Source organism: Falco naumanni, chromosome 7 (assembly GCF_017639655.2).
Source record: "Falco naumanni isolate bFalNau1 chromosome 7, bFalNau1.pat, whole genome shotgun sequence".
In the NCBI taxonomy this organism is placed as follows: Eukaryota; Metazoa; Chordata; class Aves; order Falconiformes; family Falconidae; genus Falco; species Falco naumanni.
The window spans coordinates 49623363-49640480 of record NC_054060.1 but is presented as its reverse complement, the minus strand read 5'-3'; the positions used below and the strand labels follow the sequence as shown (position 1 = coordinate 49640480).

Sequence of the window (17118 nt, the reverse complement as noted above, 5' to 3'; positions counted from 1 at the left end):
TAAAATGCTTGATAGGTGCTCTGTTTCCAAGACACATAGAATTGCAAATACCATGGTAGGAAACAGAAAATCACCTTCATGAAGATTAGAGATATGGAAACTTTTTGCAGTCTTCATGGTTTTGTTTAAATATACTTGGAAGAAGGGCTTGCAAGCTGTATATAGCGATCTCATTTGCAGGTATTTGGATGTGTCACCATCAGATGCTTATTCAGCACTGGAAAAGGTCTTGCAACTCATTTCAGAGTTGTATGTCAAAGCTATAGGTTTATTAGAATCATCAATAACCAATTTGAAAATGTACTTTCTCTAAAATGATTAGTTTGGAACACTTTACAGCTCCTGGTCTTTATTTTTTCTTCCCTTTTCTCTAAATGCTTGAGCGATGTACTTCAATATGAAGCAATCGCTCATGGATTCTTCAGGCCAGTGTATCCTTCCAGTTCAATCCTATATTTGGGATATTTCATCAAAATTATTTAGTACTAATCTTACTGATTAATCCTGTCAGCTATAGTTCTTAATATGTGCTGCTATAGCTGTAGTTACACAGTCACATTTCTAAACCCTGCAGTGGGTGTATGTGCTAAAAATACAGTCATCTCAGAAAACAATGCTGTTGCAGGGATGTGCTAAGCATTTGCAAGGACCAGTCAACAATCAATTAGTTTGTGTACACAATGCCCTTGGAACAGACTATGTTAGTTTATTAAATATGCCCTAGATTTTTACTGACTGATTGACTGAAGGTAGGAACCAGCTAGAGAAAGGATGATGACTTCTGATTTTGATACTTGATTTTTAAAAATTGATGGAAAATGTGAAGATTAGACTTAAGATGCCTCTTAAATTGTCAGCTTTTAACCTGTGAGGAACTTGTGAATATGGTCTTCTAAGAAAATGTATCTAGGCAAGACATAAACAAGAATTATAAAATATTGATTTATAAACCTTATTTTCTTCCCCGCCATGTTGTTCTCACAGCTCAACTCATCTCATGCGCTGCATTTCTCCACTCCAAGAATTTCAAGTCCCATCCTCCGCACCATGAGCCCTATAGCCTATCTATCCATCCACTTGGACCCTCTGAAAGAGGCTGGTTTACCAAGGAGTCAGTCAGCTGAGAGCCACTCCTCTTCCTCCCGCTCAACTGGTCGTAGGCAGCTTCCAGTCATTCCCTGTGGCAACAAGTTCCCCCCTGCCATTTGCATCTCAAAAGCACAACTTCAGCAGGTGAATAAGCCTTGTTTTCATAAAAGTGACTGCATTTTAGCAGTCATCTGCAAAGTTTAACATTTTCAGTTGCTCTGCACAGTCCAGTAGTAGGCATATGCTAATCATACTGCTATACCCAACATCCAAAAAAATATTTTGAAAGATCAAGTTGGGGAATAAGAATGGATCTTGTCCAGGACTAGAGTCAGGAGTACTCTATGAGAAAGATACTGTCCCACTTAGAAGAGGTAATATTAGAGAGAGAGGAGTATTTAAGGAGGTTGTGGTCTGGAGCATCAGCCCTCTCTGGATGTTCTGGAAGATAGACTCACTTCCTCAGAGGGATTTTCTGTTGAAAAAGGTAGAATTATAAATTCTGGAAAAGTTTGTTACTTTTTTCAAAACTAAGATTAAAATCTCACTTTTTTTATGTGTTCCTATAATCAGTACCAGGTGGATTTTGAATGAGGAACACATATTAAAATTTGGACTACCTTAAATCATTTTAATGTGAGGAAAAATATCTAGAGATAGTGGAATTGCTACTTGGGGAATGAACAAATAATGAATTGTTCCACTGCTTGCAGTATACAAAGCAAAGATGGCAATTATCAGGATTCATAGCTAATGAAAATGTCACTAGAGAAAGGGGACTTCTCATAGTTTTGTATTCACAGTTCATTTCAACATGAGAAAGATGAAGGCTTAGAATCATAATTGAAGTTAATCATAATTTGTCTGTTAGTCACAAAAATATTGAAATTTGCTAAGCAGCATGAGCTTGCATTGACTGGTAAAACAGTATGACATAGCATTAATGCATAAGACCCTAACATATCATCATCATTTTACCATTAATATTTCATTTGGATTATATTTTGTGTGCCTTTTATTTCGAATGTATTTTTTCAGTATAAATATTTCTATATTTATATAGACTTCTTTTTTTTCAGTGAAGCATGCACAGGAGTATTGATATTAAAAGTAACCATCAACATTAGCTTCTTTCAAATTTCCACAGGATCAGTGTTGAGTGATAACAAGGCAAACAAAGCAGCTAGTGTCAACATGTTGTCTGTTAACTCAAAAAGCAGTGTTTTTTTCCAGCAACTCCTGGCTGCTTTTTATCTGAATATAAAAAAAACAGTTCTGTCCTCGATGTATGGAAATGGAAAAAGAGTAGCTCCCAGATGTTCATTACTGTGAACTTTATGAGATACCAAAATACCACATTCTTCATGATGACTGACATATTGAGTAGTGCAAAGGACTTAGAAGAAATTAACTCATGAAAAGTTAAGCTTCAGTATTTTTCAGGATTAGTTTGTATCCCAGGATGCAAAATGGCCTCTAAATTTTTTTTGCCTGTATATGTATGATTTAAATTTTCCAATTGGAATGAATTGCAGGTATAATTAGCAAACTGCTCACAATACTCAAAGAAAGTAGGTTGGCAGAGAGGGTCTTCTCTGGCTTCTTTAGTACCCAACAAATGAATAAAGCTGCAATATTAATATGAGCTGCAAAGTGATACACTTCCTTGTCATGTGAAAAAGAACTGGTATTGTGTCAGGTGCTGCTGCTACTGAGTGGAGTGAGGATTACATGTAGCATTCTCAGCCTCCTCTTTCTTTTTACCTGGTAAGTCCATGACTGCTGTGTTCCTTTTCAAGCTGTGGTTTTGAAGCTCCTGACTGTTGAGGATTTAACTTCCAGTTTTTCATTTACTATGGAAACTAAAGCACATGATTCTTTAGTTCATTCCAACAATGAAGGCCTCGTGTACTTCATGGCTTACTGAAACACTGAAATACTTCTTCAAGTGTTTCTCTTTTCTACAGTGCAGTAATGTTAGGTATTTAGCAAACTGGAAGTTCCAGCAGCCTGAAAGATGAATATGCATGTTAATAAGCTAAAGCTTTTCTCTAGTTTAATATTAAAAATAATTTGTATGTAATTCTATATTGTTCTATATAAATATTTGGTACTGAATATATGTTTGTGTATTTCATGCTGTTTGCAATTTGGTTCAATGTTCATAACTCATGAATTGCAGAGGTCAGGGATCTGTGCTATTGAATTTAGTTTCCTGTATTAAAAAATAAAAAATGATACACTTGTTCCTGAAATCAAGCAAAGGGATTTTCTTTCCTCATTGTTGATGAGTGAGGGTTCGGAAGCTATAGCCCACCTCCCTCTAGTTTGACATCAGATAGAGGAGGTCATGAAATTTCTGTATGTTCCGTGCTCCCTAGTGCAGAGAGGGTATGGGATGTAGGTTTACCTTTACAATACACGACATATGATAGAGAACTGCTCTCTTGCCATATATATGTTATGTAAAAGAATTGAAGTATTTTGCTTCAACTCTCTGTATTTACTCAGCTTGCAGCATACAAGAGCCTGGCAGCATTAGAGCTGACAGAAACCAGAATGAATGCTTTGACTGTACTTGAATCTGAAGAGTGGGGCTAGAGGGCTATTAGCGTCATGTGCCTCTGTAGCATGGTCAAATTGTACGGCAAATCCTCTTGAAACATAATCTTTTCCTTTCTGTGAATTTTTCAGTCAGGTAAGTTCTCTGAACTCTGCTCATTAGAGGACTGCATAGCGTGTTGTGTGAGGCCAATGGAAAAGGTGATGTGATGGCAGCAACTACTGGCCAGGGCTGTGTATGAAGAGACTGCTTAGGTAGATGTTGTGCTAAATGTGTAACTGTGTCTTGAGAAACAATCAAAATAAGTGGTCTCAGATGTTGATCTCTGGTTTCTCAGCTTGAGTTCTTCAATAAGATAGTAAGCACCCCTTCTAGCCACAGCAGCCAGCTAAAATACTTGTAAACTGGCTGCTATACAGTCAAATTCAGCCCTTAACAAAGGTGGATTTTGTATTTTTTATTTTTATTTTTGGTCATGCTGGCATATTTTCATTTTGTGAATGTGCTTAATGGGACATGTACAAGGGGACTAATTTTAATCTAATGATTTTGTGGTTATTCATTATGTTAGGGAAGGATAATCTGTGTGTCTCAGGTTAAGCAGTTGAAATTAGTTGGCACTTACACAAATATTTTATGTCTTAATTTTCTGAAATTTCTACCTTACTGGAACATTTTAAAAATTATTTTGTAGCTATATAGACATGTTATTAGTTACAAAGTGCTCTGAAATCTTCCCACACAAGATGCTATGGAAATGCAAACCATCATATTCATATCCAGGATGAGAAATAATATACTGATCTGAGTTGAAAAATTTACCTTAATTTTTAAGCATCTCACTGGAATTCAGGGACCTATGGAAGAATAAGGTAAGACTTCTTGACGTGTTCAAGGGGTATTTAGAGAAAGAATGCATATCCTTTATCATTGTGACTTTATTTTGGATGTTTTAGGTTTATAAGCCAGGAGTGCACGTAAATGTTGTAAATTTTGCCATTTTTTATGAACTAGTTTTGGCAGGTTTCACTAGTCTGCAATAGCAAGAGATGAACGTTTACATTGGTTTTCACATTTAACAATCCCTTTTAGAGCCACAAATAAACAAACAAAACCCTAAAGATGCTCCTCTCTTGTTACAGTGTTCTTTTAAAATTATTTTTGGCGTCGGCATTAACTTGAAGTTTTCATGTCTGTTAGGATCTGCCTTTGGTATAAAGCAGAATTAAAAATTACACCATGTTAGGGTAGCTTTTCCTTCAATGGAAACTTCACACATTATAAAATAAGAAACAAACGGTTGAGGACAAGCAGTCAGTATAAATGCCTTGGTTTTTTTCAAATAGTGTGTTGCCTGTAGAGAGAACATCCATTTTTAATGACGGAACACTCTTGGTCATTTTTCTGCAGGTTTCAGAAGCAGCAGAAAAGTCATAGTGAAGGTCAGGACAATAAATTAGCCTTGGTAATAGCATCCACATACACCGATCATGTAGGAAAAAAAGAACCAATAAAAAGTTAATAATTGTTTAAAATGTCCATGTCTTCTGGAATCCACAGTACTTTTAAGATTCCCAAAATTGATAACCACATGGTTCATCTGTTCTTGTCTGTCCTTGAAGTGGCCAATTTTTATTTTTATTTTTTTTTAAATCTTATCCCAAACATATGTGAATTACTATATTTTTCTAGCATCATAATTCCATTAACTTGGAATAAGTAAAGATAATTCAGGAAAGCTAAATGGTCTGTGGGATTTGCCATGGAGGGCTGCTCAACTCTGGTGTCAATAATTGTTTCCATGATGACAATTCACGCAGTAATATTCTTGCAATAAGTAGGTGGTTACAATTCAGAGCGTAATGGCCAAGGACTAATGATTATTTCTCATGTAATTAAGGTATAATTGATCTAATTAATAAATATTGTATATAAATAATTGCAGATATTGTCCATCCATAAGAGAATCTTTAGTTAATATGTATTTATCTCTTAAAATCTTTTTCCTGCTGTCATTAAAATCACATATAATACTAGTCCAACTAGAATTACAGGAAAAAAAAAATCTTTATTTGGAGTTTGTGAATGTGTCAGCATCTTAGCATTTTGTCCTGGTTAGATAGGTCTGTCATAGGGAAGGAGTAGACAAAATAGGGAAACAACTAAAATTAGGACAAGTGCTCTGTGGGGGTCTCTAATATTTCTTAACTGCCACAACATGATTTTTTAAAAATCAGTTCAGTTTCAAATTATTATTAAAATTTCTAGTATTGGGCAACTCTACACTGTTGCTCTACATGAGCCACAGGGATGTGTTTACATATTACCTAGCTACAAATGTAGAGCTCTTCTGGCTGCTTTCAGGCAGCTTCTAGAGACAGAATATATGTAGACAGCTTACAGATGGGCTAAAGTGATACTCCCTTATTGGCGTATCTAATCTTAGTAATCAGGCTAGCAACCAAAACAGAATTAGAACAAACTGGTGGTGCCTTTGTAAGTATTTTTAAGGAGCTTGCAACATGTATTATACTGTAGATCACTTGAGTGCTTGGATGGAATCAGCCGTGTTATAACTGCTTCGTGCAGGTGTGCTTTTACATTTATCATCACTCCTGTTCACAGAGGCAAGGCTATGTAATATAACAGGCTCCCAAAAGTTCTAGGTATTTCATTTTTAAAAGATAAGCTGGATTCTAATCGTATCTTTGTGTCTGTAAACTTTGTGACTATAAAACCTTGTGTGCAGAGGACAGAATTTATGAAAAGACACTGTAAGAAAAGAGAAGGACTCTTAGTATAGATGAGATGCTTATCTCTAGGTCTGTCTTCTCTAAAGGATATCTATTAAACATGCTTATAAGCAAACTGAAAGCAGCTAGTTCTTTATGTGAATTACAACTACTGTTGGTGGTAGTGCACTGTGGGCAGGAGAAAACCCATAATGCTTTCAAATAGATCCTGACAATTCTGAGGAGAGATATTAAGAAAATTTTAATCTGGATTTCAAGATTGAAAATTAAATTTTATGTGTACAGTAATTTTAATTCATCTGGAATTAGCATGTGTATTAAAATTATACTTGCAGGGTTTCATCAGTTTTTCTGGTATGTTTGACTCATCCATAGAAATTTTAGTGTTCACAGATTCTCTCCCTTGCAAACATAACACAACTGTGGGCAATGTGCTAACGTAGTGCCAGTCTTATAACTGGATAGAACTGGATTTAATTTATTTCAACATACAAATGAGTGGATTCACTATCTGACTGGAGGATCACAAGTCAGGAAGACTTAATTTTGACATGGTTGTTTTTTTAATGTGTTGCTGGAGCTGCTTTTTTAAAGAATGTTGCTGTTTGAACATGAAACATACTTTTACCTTTGCAAAAAATCAAAAATACAGTGTAAATGGCAAAACTGAAGCATAAATGTAGCACAACAGTAACATGTGAATTACCGATACTTTGTGATGACCCTTTATTGGAATTGATAAGTTGGAGAGGAATATTCAGTATTAATCTAAACAGTAGTAGCCAGACCCCACTGTTGTTACACATAAAAGCAAGTTTTATGTGATTGAGTCTCTTTTTCATGACAGAGTCTCTTTACTTGAATTGAACCTGGGTTCAGAATAGAGCATTTCAAATGAATTTTCCAAAGGAGATACTGGGTTAAAAAAACAAACAAACAAAACCAAAAAAAACCCCAAAGCCCCAAACCCCCCCAAGTACTGGCCCTTAATGTGTAAAAGGTATAGTGTGGCTTTGAAAATGAGAGTTCAGGGTTTTCCTGAGGAAGTATTAGCCTGTGTTTTTATTGTTTCTTAAAATTGCAGGTATTCTCTCTGTAGGGACAGATATTAACGTAGAGCTTAGCTTCAAAAAGATCAAATGTAGTAAAAATTGTTTCTAAACTAAGAAAAATATATACTAATACATTTCTCACAGCTAGCTGCTGAAACAAAGCAAGGTTTACTTAAAGATGCTTACATCATTATTAGCTATGATAATAACAATAACAGTAATAATAGTAACAATAAAATGAAAATATTTTAACTGAATTTTATATACCAAAAGTGGTTGCACCATTAATTAAAAAATAAATGTCACTTCATATTTAATGTTTCTTCTATTAGAGGAGGAACCTTCTCATTTGTGGTGTTGTATTGTGCTTCTTAACAGAGTACCTAAGTATACTTGAGCAGCACAGTCCCTAAATATGCTTGAACATAACCTCTCATGGAGAACTAATTCACATCCTATTGAAGATTGTTAGATGTTTTACAAAATCTAGATTTAGAAATGCTAAATATATTATTATATTTATTTCTAATTCTATAATATTATTTATATTTTATAATAATATTATATTATATCATTATAAATATATACTTATTCACCGGCTTTCATACTAAAACCACAGTCTTCATGGAATCGGTAGTTTCCAACTTCCCAGAGGAAAAAGTCTCCAGTTGGGCAAGCTTCTGAAAATAGTTCTTCATCTCTAGAACTTTTGTGACTTTAGAAAATAGCCATGGTAAGGTAGGAATTCAGTTTCTGTAAACAAGGAAATAATAGCATGAGATGGGAAGGTAGAAATAGGCTTTAGTTGCCATCTTCTCACATCTCTGTACTGTTCATTAAGGCAAATTCATGCTTTCTTTGTTAGAAAAAGCCTGTTTCTGTGGATTTCAAGAAAAATATTACAATACTGGCCCATTTTTAATAGGAGTATATGGCAGGAGTATTGTGTGAGTGTTATGAAGTAATAGCCTGGAAGCACCACTGCTTTCAGTTCTCCAACAATATAAGTAAATGTCGAGAATATTCTTCAATTGGTTTATGCACTATATAGCAGTTTCAAATTACATGAGTACTTGTTTTAGTCACATTACCAAACTAATTAGCCACTTATTACAATGACAGTCATTCTCTAAACACAACTAAAGATATTACTTTTAGAGCAATCATTATCTGCCCTATTGGATGTTTGAGGACAAAAGTTTATGTTAGAACAACAAAAAAATCTTCCTCTACCTTGTAAGTGGTGTAGGAATAACTGAAAAGGGAAGATACTTTAAAAATACTGAAATTAAGCCATGATTAATAAGTTTTAAAGTAAGACTGTACACACAGATCTGTATATTTTATCCTCAAAAGATACCTATCACATAAGAGAATGTGAAAACCCAGTTGTCTTGTTAATTTGCAGCTTTACATCTGTATTCCATCCTCTTCCCATTTCTTGCAACCTCCATATAAATTGATGCAAAAATTAGCATTATAGAATAGCAGAAAGAATATATCTGAGAAGTTACGGAGAGCAACACAGTCCTCTTTTCAGCCAAATACAAGTAAACCTTCAGATGTTGCTTTAGTTTATGATATGTCATATATAGCCTGTCATATATGAATTATTAACAACAGAAGGTAGTATCGTGGGGAACACCAGTTCCTAAAAACGCCTGCAATGCTTGCAGTACTACATATATATGTGACTGTTGAAAGGGATTCAGTATCAAAACTTACAATCATCTCTGGTCTTATGTTCCATAACAGCATGAATTGCAGCCGTATATTCCTCCTGTTTATCCCCATATTAGTCTACCTGTAGAAACAGCCTATGTATCTATAATCAATTATATTTAACTTCTTCTCTGCTGTGAATTTAATCTGGGAAGGGATACAAAGGATTAGACTAAAATGTCAGTAAGTAGTAGGCAGGGAGGATTTTGAAGAGTAGAAGGGGTGTCCTGAACAGTAACCTAGGTTGTCTACAAAAATGTAAGCATAGCAGTGGTTTATTCATGTGAGAATAATGCTAGCAGTAAATTACAGGACAGTGCACTAAAATACCCTTTATGCTTTCATACAATCTGCAGTTCACGTTTCTTTGCAGAGGCCTATGGTTGTGCAAGTAAGTAGAAATTATGTGACATAAATAAAAGAAAAACTCAAGAAGTAGAGGAAGCTGTTGAACTGGAAAGATTCAGGGAGGTTGTTTGGTATTGCAGAAGTTGCAGACTCGTACTAACATTGGTCATATTCCTGGTAGGCAACAGAGCTAATGACAGATGAAAAACGGAAGCAGGGAAAATAGAAAAGATATATGAGGTTTGTTCTCATAGATACACAAACTTTAGTAAGATAGGAAAGAAGTTCTGGAGGGTAGACATTTGGTAAAGTGCCTTCAGAATGCCAAGTAATATGCTAATGGCTTATTGATGTGACAAGTTACAACCAATGACAGTATTAGCCGAACAACGGATCTGTACACCATGTTTCTAAGAGGCCTGAAGTCCTGACAGTACTGGACATGCTTGCACAAGTAGCAGACAGCATGAGTGGAGGGGAAAAGCTGTAGCTGAGGGGTCAGATGTTTACCTGCTAGTGTTGTACAATAATCCATATTCACACCTTTAGCTCTTTCAGACTTAGCAACTTTTCGGAGCAAAACTCAGTATTTCACTCCTCTGCAATTTGCTGTATACATTCACAGAGAATTTCATCCAAGCATATCACTTGCTATTGCAGCCTGTCAAAGGTTTAAAAGGAGGAAAGTTTGTCAGATGTCATAAAGGATGTCCAAGAGGTATTTATGTTGTTGTTATTGTTGTTTTGTTCTTTTTCCTTCTTAACATCCAACTCACCATCTTGTAAAGTTTCTTGAAGAAAGTGCAGTCTAATTTCTCGTCTTTGTCAGGTGCTAATTTGAAGAATCAAAAGGGAGTTAAATTATTTAGGGAAGGCAAAAGAATTCAAGACTGTGGTGGTAATAATTTCATTCCAATGTTTTGGAGTGAAAGGAGAACCTCAAATTCATTGTTCCATAAATTGTCTCAACCATTTTTGGTAATCTGCTGCATTGCATAACTTCTGCTGAACTATGGAAATCGTGATAATCGGGTAGATAGTGTTATAAACTGATTATCATAATGAGCTGAGAGGCAGCATTTTAAATTCTATTCCCCACATTTTTCTTCTTAGATGAATTGCCCATAACACATTGTATTATTTGTTCCTTAGGTTCAGTGTTTTACAAAATTGACATGACTAGTCATAGAAATCTCATAGCATACGATTTTAATTAGTGGCAGAAGAAAAGAAAGTATGAGGATTATCTATGATTATGATTTTTTAAAAAATTTACAAGTTAGGCCATTTATTATTTGTTTTGTAACAAGACATGTATTGAATAACCTTGAGATTTCTGTCTCCCTGAATTAGACTAAATGATAAGATAAATTGGTTATTTTGTATGTCTTGGGATCAGCCCTCCTCAGACTGCTTGATTCTGACTTCTGTCTTGCAAGGTTTCACAAACAAGAGAGTGAGAAGACCACGGGATAATTAAGGCCACAGGATTATATATTTCCCCCCCCCTTAAATTGTTTTAACAGATTCAAAACTTCCTCCAGTCTTTTTACTTAGAATCCTGCATAGTGTGAATCGTGAAGTTATCTGTAGTGGCCAGCCTTGTAAATAAAGAAGCTGATGCTTTATCCAGAGAAATCTTACAAGGGGCCTTAGGAGGATCATCTACAAGCTTCTTCCATTTCTTCAATAATTGACTATTACATCCAAGTTCTTCCAAATGAAAGCATTTGTATCACTGCCCATGACAGGGGGGTTGGCACTAGATGGTCTTTAAAGCCCTTTCCAATCCACACCATTCTATGATTCTGTGTTTTAACAGGATTCAGTTCTATGCAAGTTCTGTTTTCTCATACATGTTCCCAGATTTTTTAAAAATTGGCCTTGCTCTGTTGTTTCTCTCTTAAAGCTGCACCTGAAGTTGTAGCAACCCTTGCATGAAAAGCACTTCTGCATGATTACCCATTTAAATGTCTTGCATGTATAGGTGAAATGTCAAGCCCAACAGGGATATAATTTGATTATTGTGCCTTGAGAAGACTATTAAGAGGTTTATTTACCATCTGAGAAAACAAGCTTTTGTTTGTTAGTGAAGAATATCACAAATCAAGAAAGTGATCTATATGTTCAAAAAGCCATTTCTGAGACTGTGAACTACTCAGTAGTACTGAGTCTTTGATGGTACTTAGTCATCCAGTATCTGGTTCTTTCCTCCACTTGTTCAGTGTTTTTCTTTCATAAGTAGTTCCTGCCTGTTCTATTGTAGGCTGTTCAACAAACTTCTATTTCTTAGGTGTAAGGGTTAAATCTGAGTTTGCCAAGATAGGCCTGAAAGACTAGGAAATTCTCTCTCCAGATGTGACAAAGGATATAAAGTCTGTTGAAAAATGTAAATAAATTTCAGGTCAGAGCTGGTTTTCATTAACAGAGAGTTGACATATGAGAGAGAGGTCACAAGGAAAAGAGAGGTTGAGCAAAGGAGGAGTTAAACACAATTGCAGCACTTCTGGAAATACACCAAGAAGATAAATATCTTCCTAAAAGCAAATAATTAAGGTTGTCTTACCTCTGAAAATTGAGAGGACACCAGAGCCATTTGAAGGGAAGCCATCCTTCTTCAAATAAGTGGAAGACAACTCAGTTTTTTTGATTCCTGTGTTATTTGAATTGGCAACCAGATTAGCTCATCAAGTGAAAAGTTTGGAAAAGGAAATATTTTACCAGATTTTCTTACTTTGGGGATTCTGCCTGCAGCCCTGGGGAACAAGGTATTGAAACAAGCTGGAGACAAAGCTGAGTGGACAGCAGCTCCCCAAGTGATCTCTGGAAAATCTGAACATGCTATGCCAAGGACTATGTTGCAGTAAAATTTTATGAACCCACTTTTTACCCAGCTTGTAGTTGAGAATTCCTAAGAGATTTGATGATTTTTGTGTGACAGACCAAAAAATGTTCTCCTGTAATATGAAAGCGAGTCCTTCAATACCTGGAGATGTGTTGCCTCAGGGCAACTTTCTAGAGAGGTAAGGAAACATGTGGAAGAGCTGCCCTGTTTCCTAGACCTTTTTTCTTCATTTTTTTCTCTGGTTTTATACCTTTTCCTTTCTATGGAGAGTTCTTGCTAAACTATTTTTGTTTAACACTCAAGATTTAGGCACTAATTGACCTAATCTGGAAATGTGCTTTTTAAAAAAAAATAATAATCTACTTCCTCTGGTATTTCTGTAGCAAAACTAATGTGCTTGGATTCTCTCATAAGAAAGCTTTTGAAGTAAGAAAGACTTCTCTAACTCAAAAGAGAAATAGTGTCTCTTTCAGAGGAAAGAACTGAGACCAAGAGTAAGAGGAGATGAGGAGGACTGTTTGGCCAAAACTAAGTAACTTCAGTTTGTTTCTGAATGTGCTATTTTAATTCAGCAAACTTGAAGGGACTGTAGTGGTCCAAACTTGTAAACAAATTATCAGGGAGACAAAAAGTAGCCTCTTGCTGCAGGTCTTAAGTGTTGGGTTTTTTTTGTTGTGGTTTGCTTTTTCCTCTATTTCAATAATAGAGAAAAAAAGAGAAATTTTCCTCTATTTCAATAAATCTCAACCTGGGGAAGATGCTACAGACAGCTTAAGTCTACTTAGGAAAACAAGAGTTCAATTACCTTACATTTCTGCTCTTCCCGCCCCCATTCCAGTGAAAAATACCACTTGCTGTAGCCTAACAGCTAATCCTATTTATAAAACTAAGGAATTTTTTTTTCCCAAATTTTTTTTTTCCAAATTTCTCAAAAATACGATTCCACATTTTTAGTTTAAGGTCCAAAAACTGCATTAGGTAAATTAGAGAGGTTCATAATGCATTGTATAGTATAGAAATATTTTCTTTAACATAAATAATTGTCCTCTCTAATTCAACTTTATGCCTGTGATTTGTGTTTCATGTTTTGTTTTAGTGAACTGTTTATAATATCAGTTGAATGTTTGTGTTTCATGGAGGTAAATGTGTGCCCATAATGATGAAAATTTTATTGTACAGGACTATGAAAAAAATGCAAAAAGAAAAAGAAATCAGCAAGAATGTCAATGATGCTGTTATACTCTCATGGGAAACCTGAGAAATCTCCTTCACTGTCAGTTCCCATTTTTTATTTTGGAGAGGTGTTCTATATTTGTGAATTTGAGTACACAGTGTAAATTGTTACAGGTCCTGACAGATGAGCTTGGTCTCTACCACCCAGTAGTACCAATGTACTAGCTCTTACAAAAACCTGTTAAGCTCAGCAGCGTGTATAATTTCTGCAGCAAGGTCAAGTGAAATCTGTCTTGTAACATAGAATCGTGACAACACTGGAAATAGGCTACCACTAGTGGTCTCTTCTACCATCAGTGCATCAAGAAAGTCTTTTTGCCCAAACCCAGACTCCAGTCTTCCACTTTCTGTTGAGGGTTACAAACTCAAACTGTGTCAAGTTAATGAGGCTAAAGAATACCAGGAAAAAAAGGAGCTGAACGCTCTATACATGTAGAGAAAGATGTAAGGGTAGCCCCCTGAGGTTTTTTTACTGTCATTTACAAATGACTCAATCCAATATGTATAAACCAGAATCTAGGACTCCTCTCAACGTGACAGCGCATTCCTCCCTTGGCCATAGAGGTAAAACTCCCCTCACTTTTGTGTGTGCACTGTCGCCCTCTGACCTCACAACTCTTGCATTTCTGTTGGTGCAACGGCCTGACTTCAGCAGGGAAGGTGAGAAGCAACTCTGTTCTGATTTTTCCATACATGATGGGAACTGGGGCAAGTGGGTTAATGTCCCTCAGGTGGAGAGTGGGGGTTTCCTGAACGTGTGCTCTAACAATTAAGCTGTGTGCTAGAGGCAATACTCATCATGACGACTGTTTTTCAAAGGGACTCTGACTAAATACTATATCTAGGTTTTAGGAGTGCTTTAGGTGTATCTATTGGATTAGACCCGTTAGGGGATTTAGATGTGTGAATATTTAGTTTGTGAAGCTCTTACTGACCTTAGGTAAGGAGATGTCCTAACCAGTTTGCTTGGTTAAAACGAGGCGTAAGCTTCTGTAGGGAAGGTAACAGCTAAAATTTGGGTATTCGGGAAAGTTTTTCTGGACAAAAAATATAGGTATTACAGGTATGGATGTATTTAATTAGGTAAATAAAGTTTTTTGTTAATTGTTTTGTTAACGAAGTATCTAAATTCTGCCTAAATGGAAATTTAAGTCCATTCCTGAATCTGGATCTCACTGTGTTCTTTGTCTTCTGTACTTGTCTAAAATATTGTTGTGCACTTGTTAAAGATTGTGTGTTTATATTTTATTCTAAGGGTATTCAAACTAATGTAAAATAAATTAAAAGCCTACCTGTTAGGCTGGATCTCATTTCCAGGAGGGTTACTTGGTAACTGCAACATTTTCCACTGAGCTTATGTTTGTTTTTACCTGTTACACATTTCTGTCTTGGGGTGATAGAGCATTTTCTTTTCTAATTATTTAGATGTAAATTACGAAATTGGGTATTACTTGAACATTGTGAGTCATAGGAATCATTCTGTAATGCATCTTGAAGACATGGAATCAAAAGTGCTATTTAAAGAATGTTAATCTGTATAACATTCCAGAGTTTCTCACCTTTGCCTTCTCTAATTTTCCAATGCAGATAACAATACCCAGACCTTCAGTGGCATCCACACAGTCTGCTTCGGAGAGCTTTCATTATGGCCACCAGCTAGAGAAAAGAGAGCAGGATGCTCAGTCTGTGGAACACACTGTGGAACTTTCCTCTCCGAAGGAAAGTTTGCCAGGTTTGGTTGTAACAGAAGACGCACTTCCAGCTAGTGCCAGCAGGCAAGATTTGGTACTTAATATCAGCCAAGAGGTGCTTGACAGGGAAGGACTTGTCAAAGAATGTGTCAGCATCCTGGACTGTGGCCAAAAGGACCTACCTGATCAACATAGTGGGATACAGGAAGAGAAAGAACTTGAAAATATGCCTGTGGAGGCAGCTGAGGAAGAAAGGCTTCCGGTGGTTTCTGAGGATGCCATTGAAATGCTAAGCAAAGAACAGAATTCTTTGCCAGGAAACTCAAAATCTGCAGAGGAAGAACCTCTAACGAGTACTGAAGCTGCTGAAGAATCAAAGCCAAGGCCTGTCTGTTTGGTGCCAAATCAAGATGAGGTTCTGAAGTCGATAGCACCTAAAACATCAGAATTTTCTCCTTCAAGATTTACCAACACACACGTTAATAGACAGGCAAGCAAAATAGCACCAGTTCAGGAAAATGGTTTTCATTCTAATAAGGAAGAAGTTCATATCCAAGACTTGAAATGCCACCAAGTGGCCCTTACTACTTTTTTGCACCAGGAGGACAAAAAAGAGAAAAACGCACCCAGAAATGGAGAGTTATTCCACTGTATTTCAGAAAATGAGAATTCTCATCGATCTAAGAAGGACTTAGTTAAATCTCCTTTTGTATTCAGGCAGAGCCGAATCCCAGTTTTAGCACAAGAGATAGACTCAACGTCAGAGTCCTCTTCTCCTGTTTCAGCAAAGGAAAAACTTCTTCTAAAAAAGGCCCATCAGACAGACTTGGTCAGACTACTTATGGAAAAGAGACAGCTCAAATCTTTCCTTGGTGACCTCTCAAGTGCCTCTGATAAGTCACTGGAGGAAAAAATGGCTGCTGCTCCAGTACAGTTTTCTGAGGATAATGTCTTATCCTCATTTTCTAGATTGACACTGGACTCTCATTTCAGCAAGCAGACAGAAGACATCTCTTTATCTCCAAGCAGCCCTCAGTCCAGAAAAAGCAAGATTCCAAGGCCAGTGTCGTGGGCAACCACTGATCAAGTCACCAGTTCAAGTTCAGCTCAGTTCTTTCCTCGGCCACCACCAGGAAAACCACCTACTAGACCTGGGGTAGAAGCTAGGTAATGCAGAGAAAATAGAAACAGGTTTGCGGGCTGAAAATGGATTTGAGCTAGACTGCAGTTACTATGCAGTGTGAAATCCTGTAGAAGTTCCATCCTTTAACTAATATTTTTTTAAATGCTGGACTTCAGTTTTCTGAGAAATCTTACATTGGAGAATGAATGAGGAGAGGCTGTTACACAAGAATGAGCCTGCTTCACCGTTAAACCTTATACATCTATAGTTGTGTATTCAGTATTTTGAAACCTGTCAATCTATAACTAAATCTTTACAGTTTTTTCCGAAGTGGGGTCACATTTCTGGAACTGTTGATTATTCACAAACCCAAAGAGATCAACAGGATTTGTCATATCCAGCCCCTTTGAAAATTAAACTGTTCTTATTGTAGACATTTTAAGTATTCAAGAATTTGGAGATTCCAGCCGTGAGTACTGAGTGAGTTAGCTATGCTTAGATCATGGCTAAGTAAAACCAGCTAATTAAAGGAGGGCAGAGTGAAATCTAGAAGCCCTCCTTTGCCAATTCTGTATACAGACAACCATGATCTAGTTTCTTCAGTGCCTACATTACCAGGATAAGGACAATTTTGATACAGTAGTGCGAAATCCTCTGAAGGAAGTTGTGGTGTACCTTGTCATCCCCTAAAATTGTGCA

The 17118-nt window shown here is 36.4% G+C and overlaps 1 protein-coding gene across 3 annotated transcripts in view; it reads left to right on the top strand.

Moving 5' to 3' along the window:
• The window catches only part of TTBK2 (tau tubulin kinase 2), a 104402-nt gene that overhangs the window by 79408 nt on the left and 7876 nt on the right, over positions 1 to 17118 (top strand). For 2 of the 3 annotated variants that reach the window (XM_040601506.1, XM_040601508.1), the window contains 2 exons: positions 985 to 1233; positions 15193 to 16463. In XM_040601506.1, coding sequence (XP_040457440.1) covers positions 985 to 1233; positions 15193 to 16463 — 1520 coding nt within the window. The remainder of the gene's footprint in view (positions 1 to 984; positions 1234 to 15192; positions 16464 to 17118) is intronic. The other variant, XM_040601507.1, reaches the window with a different exon arrangement.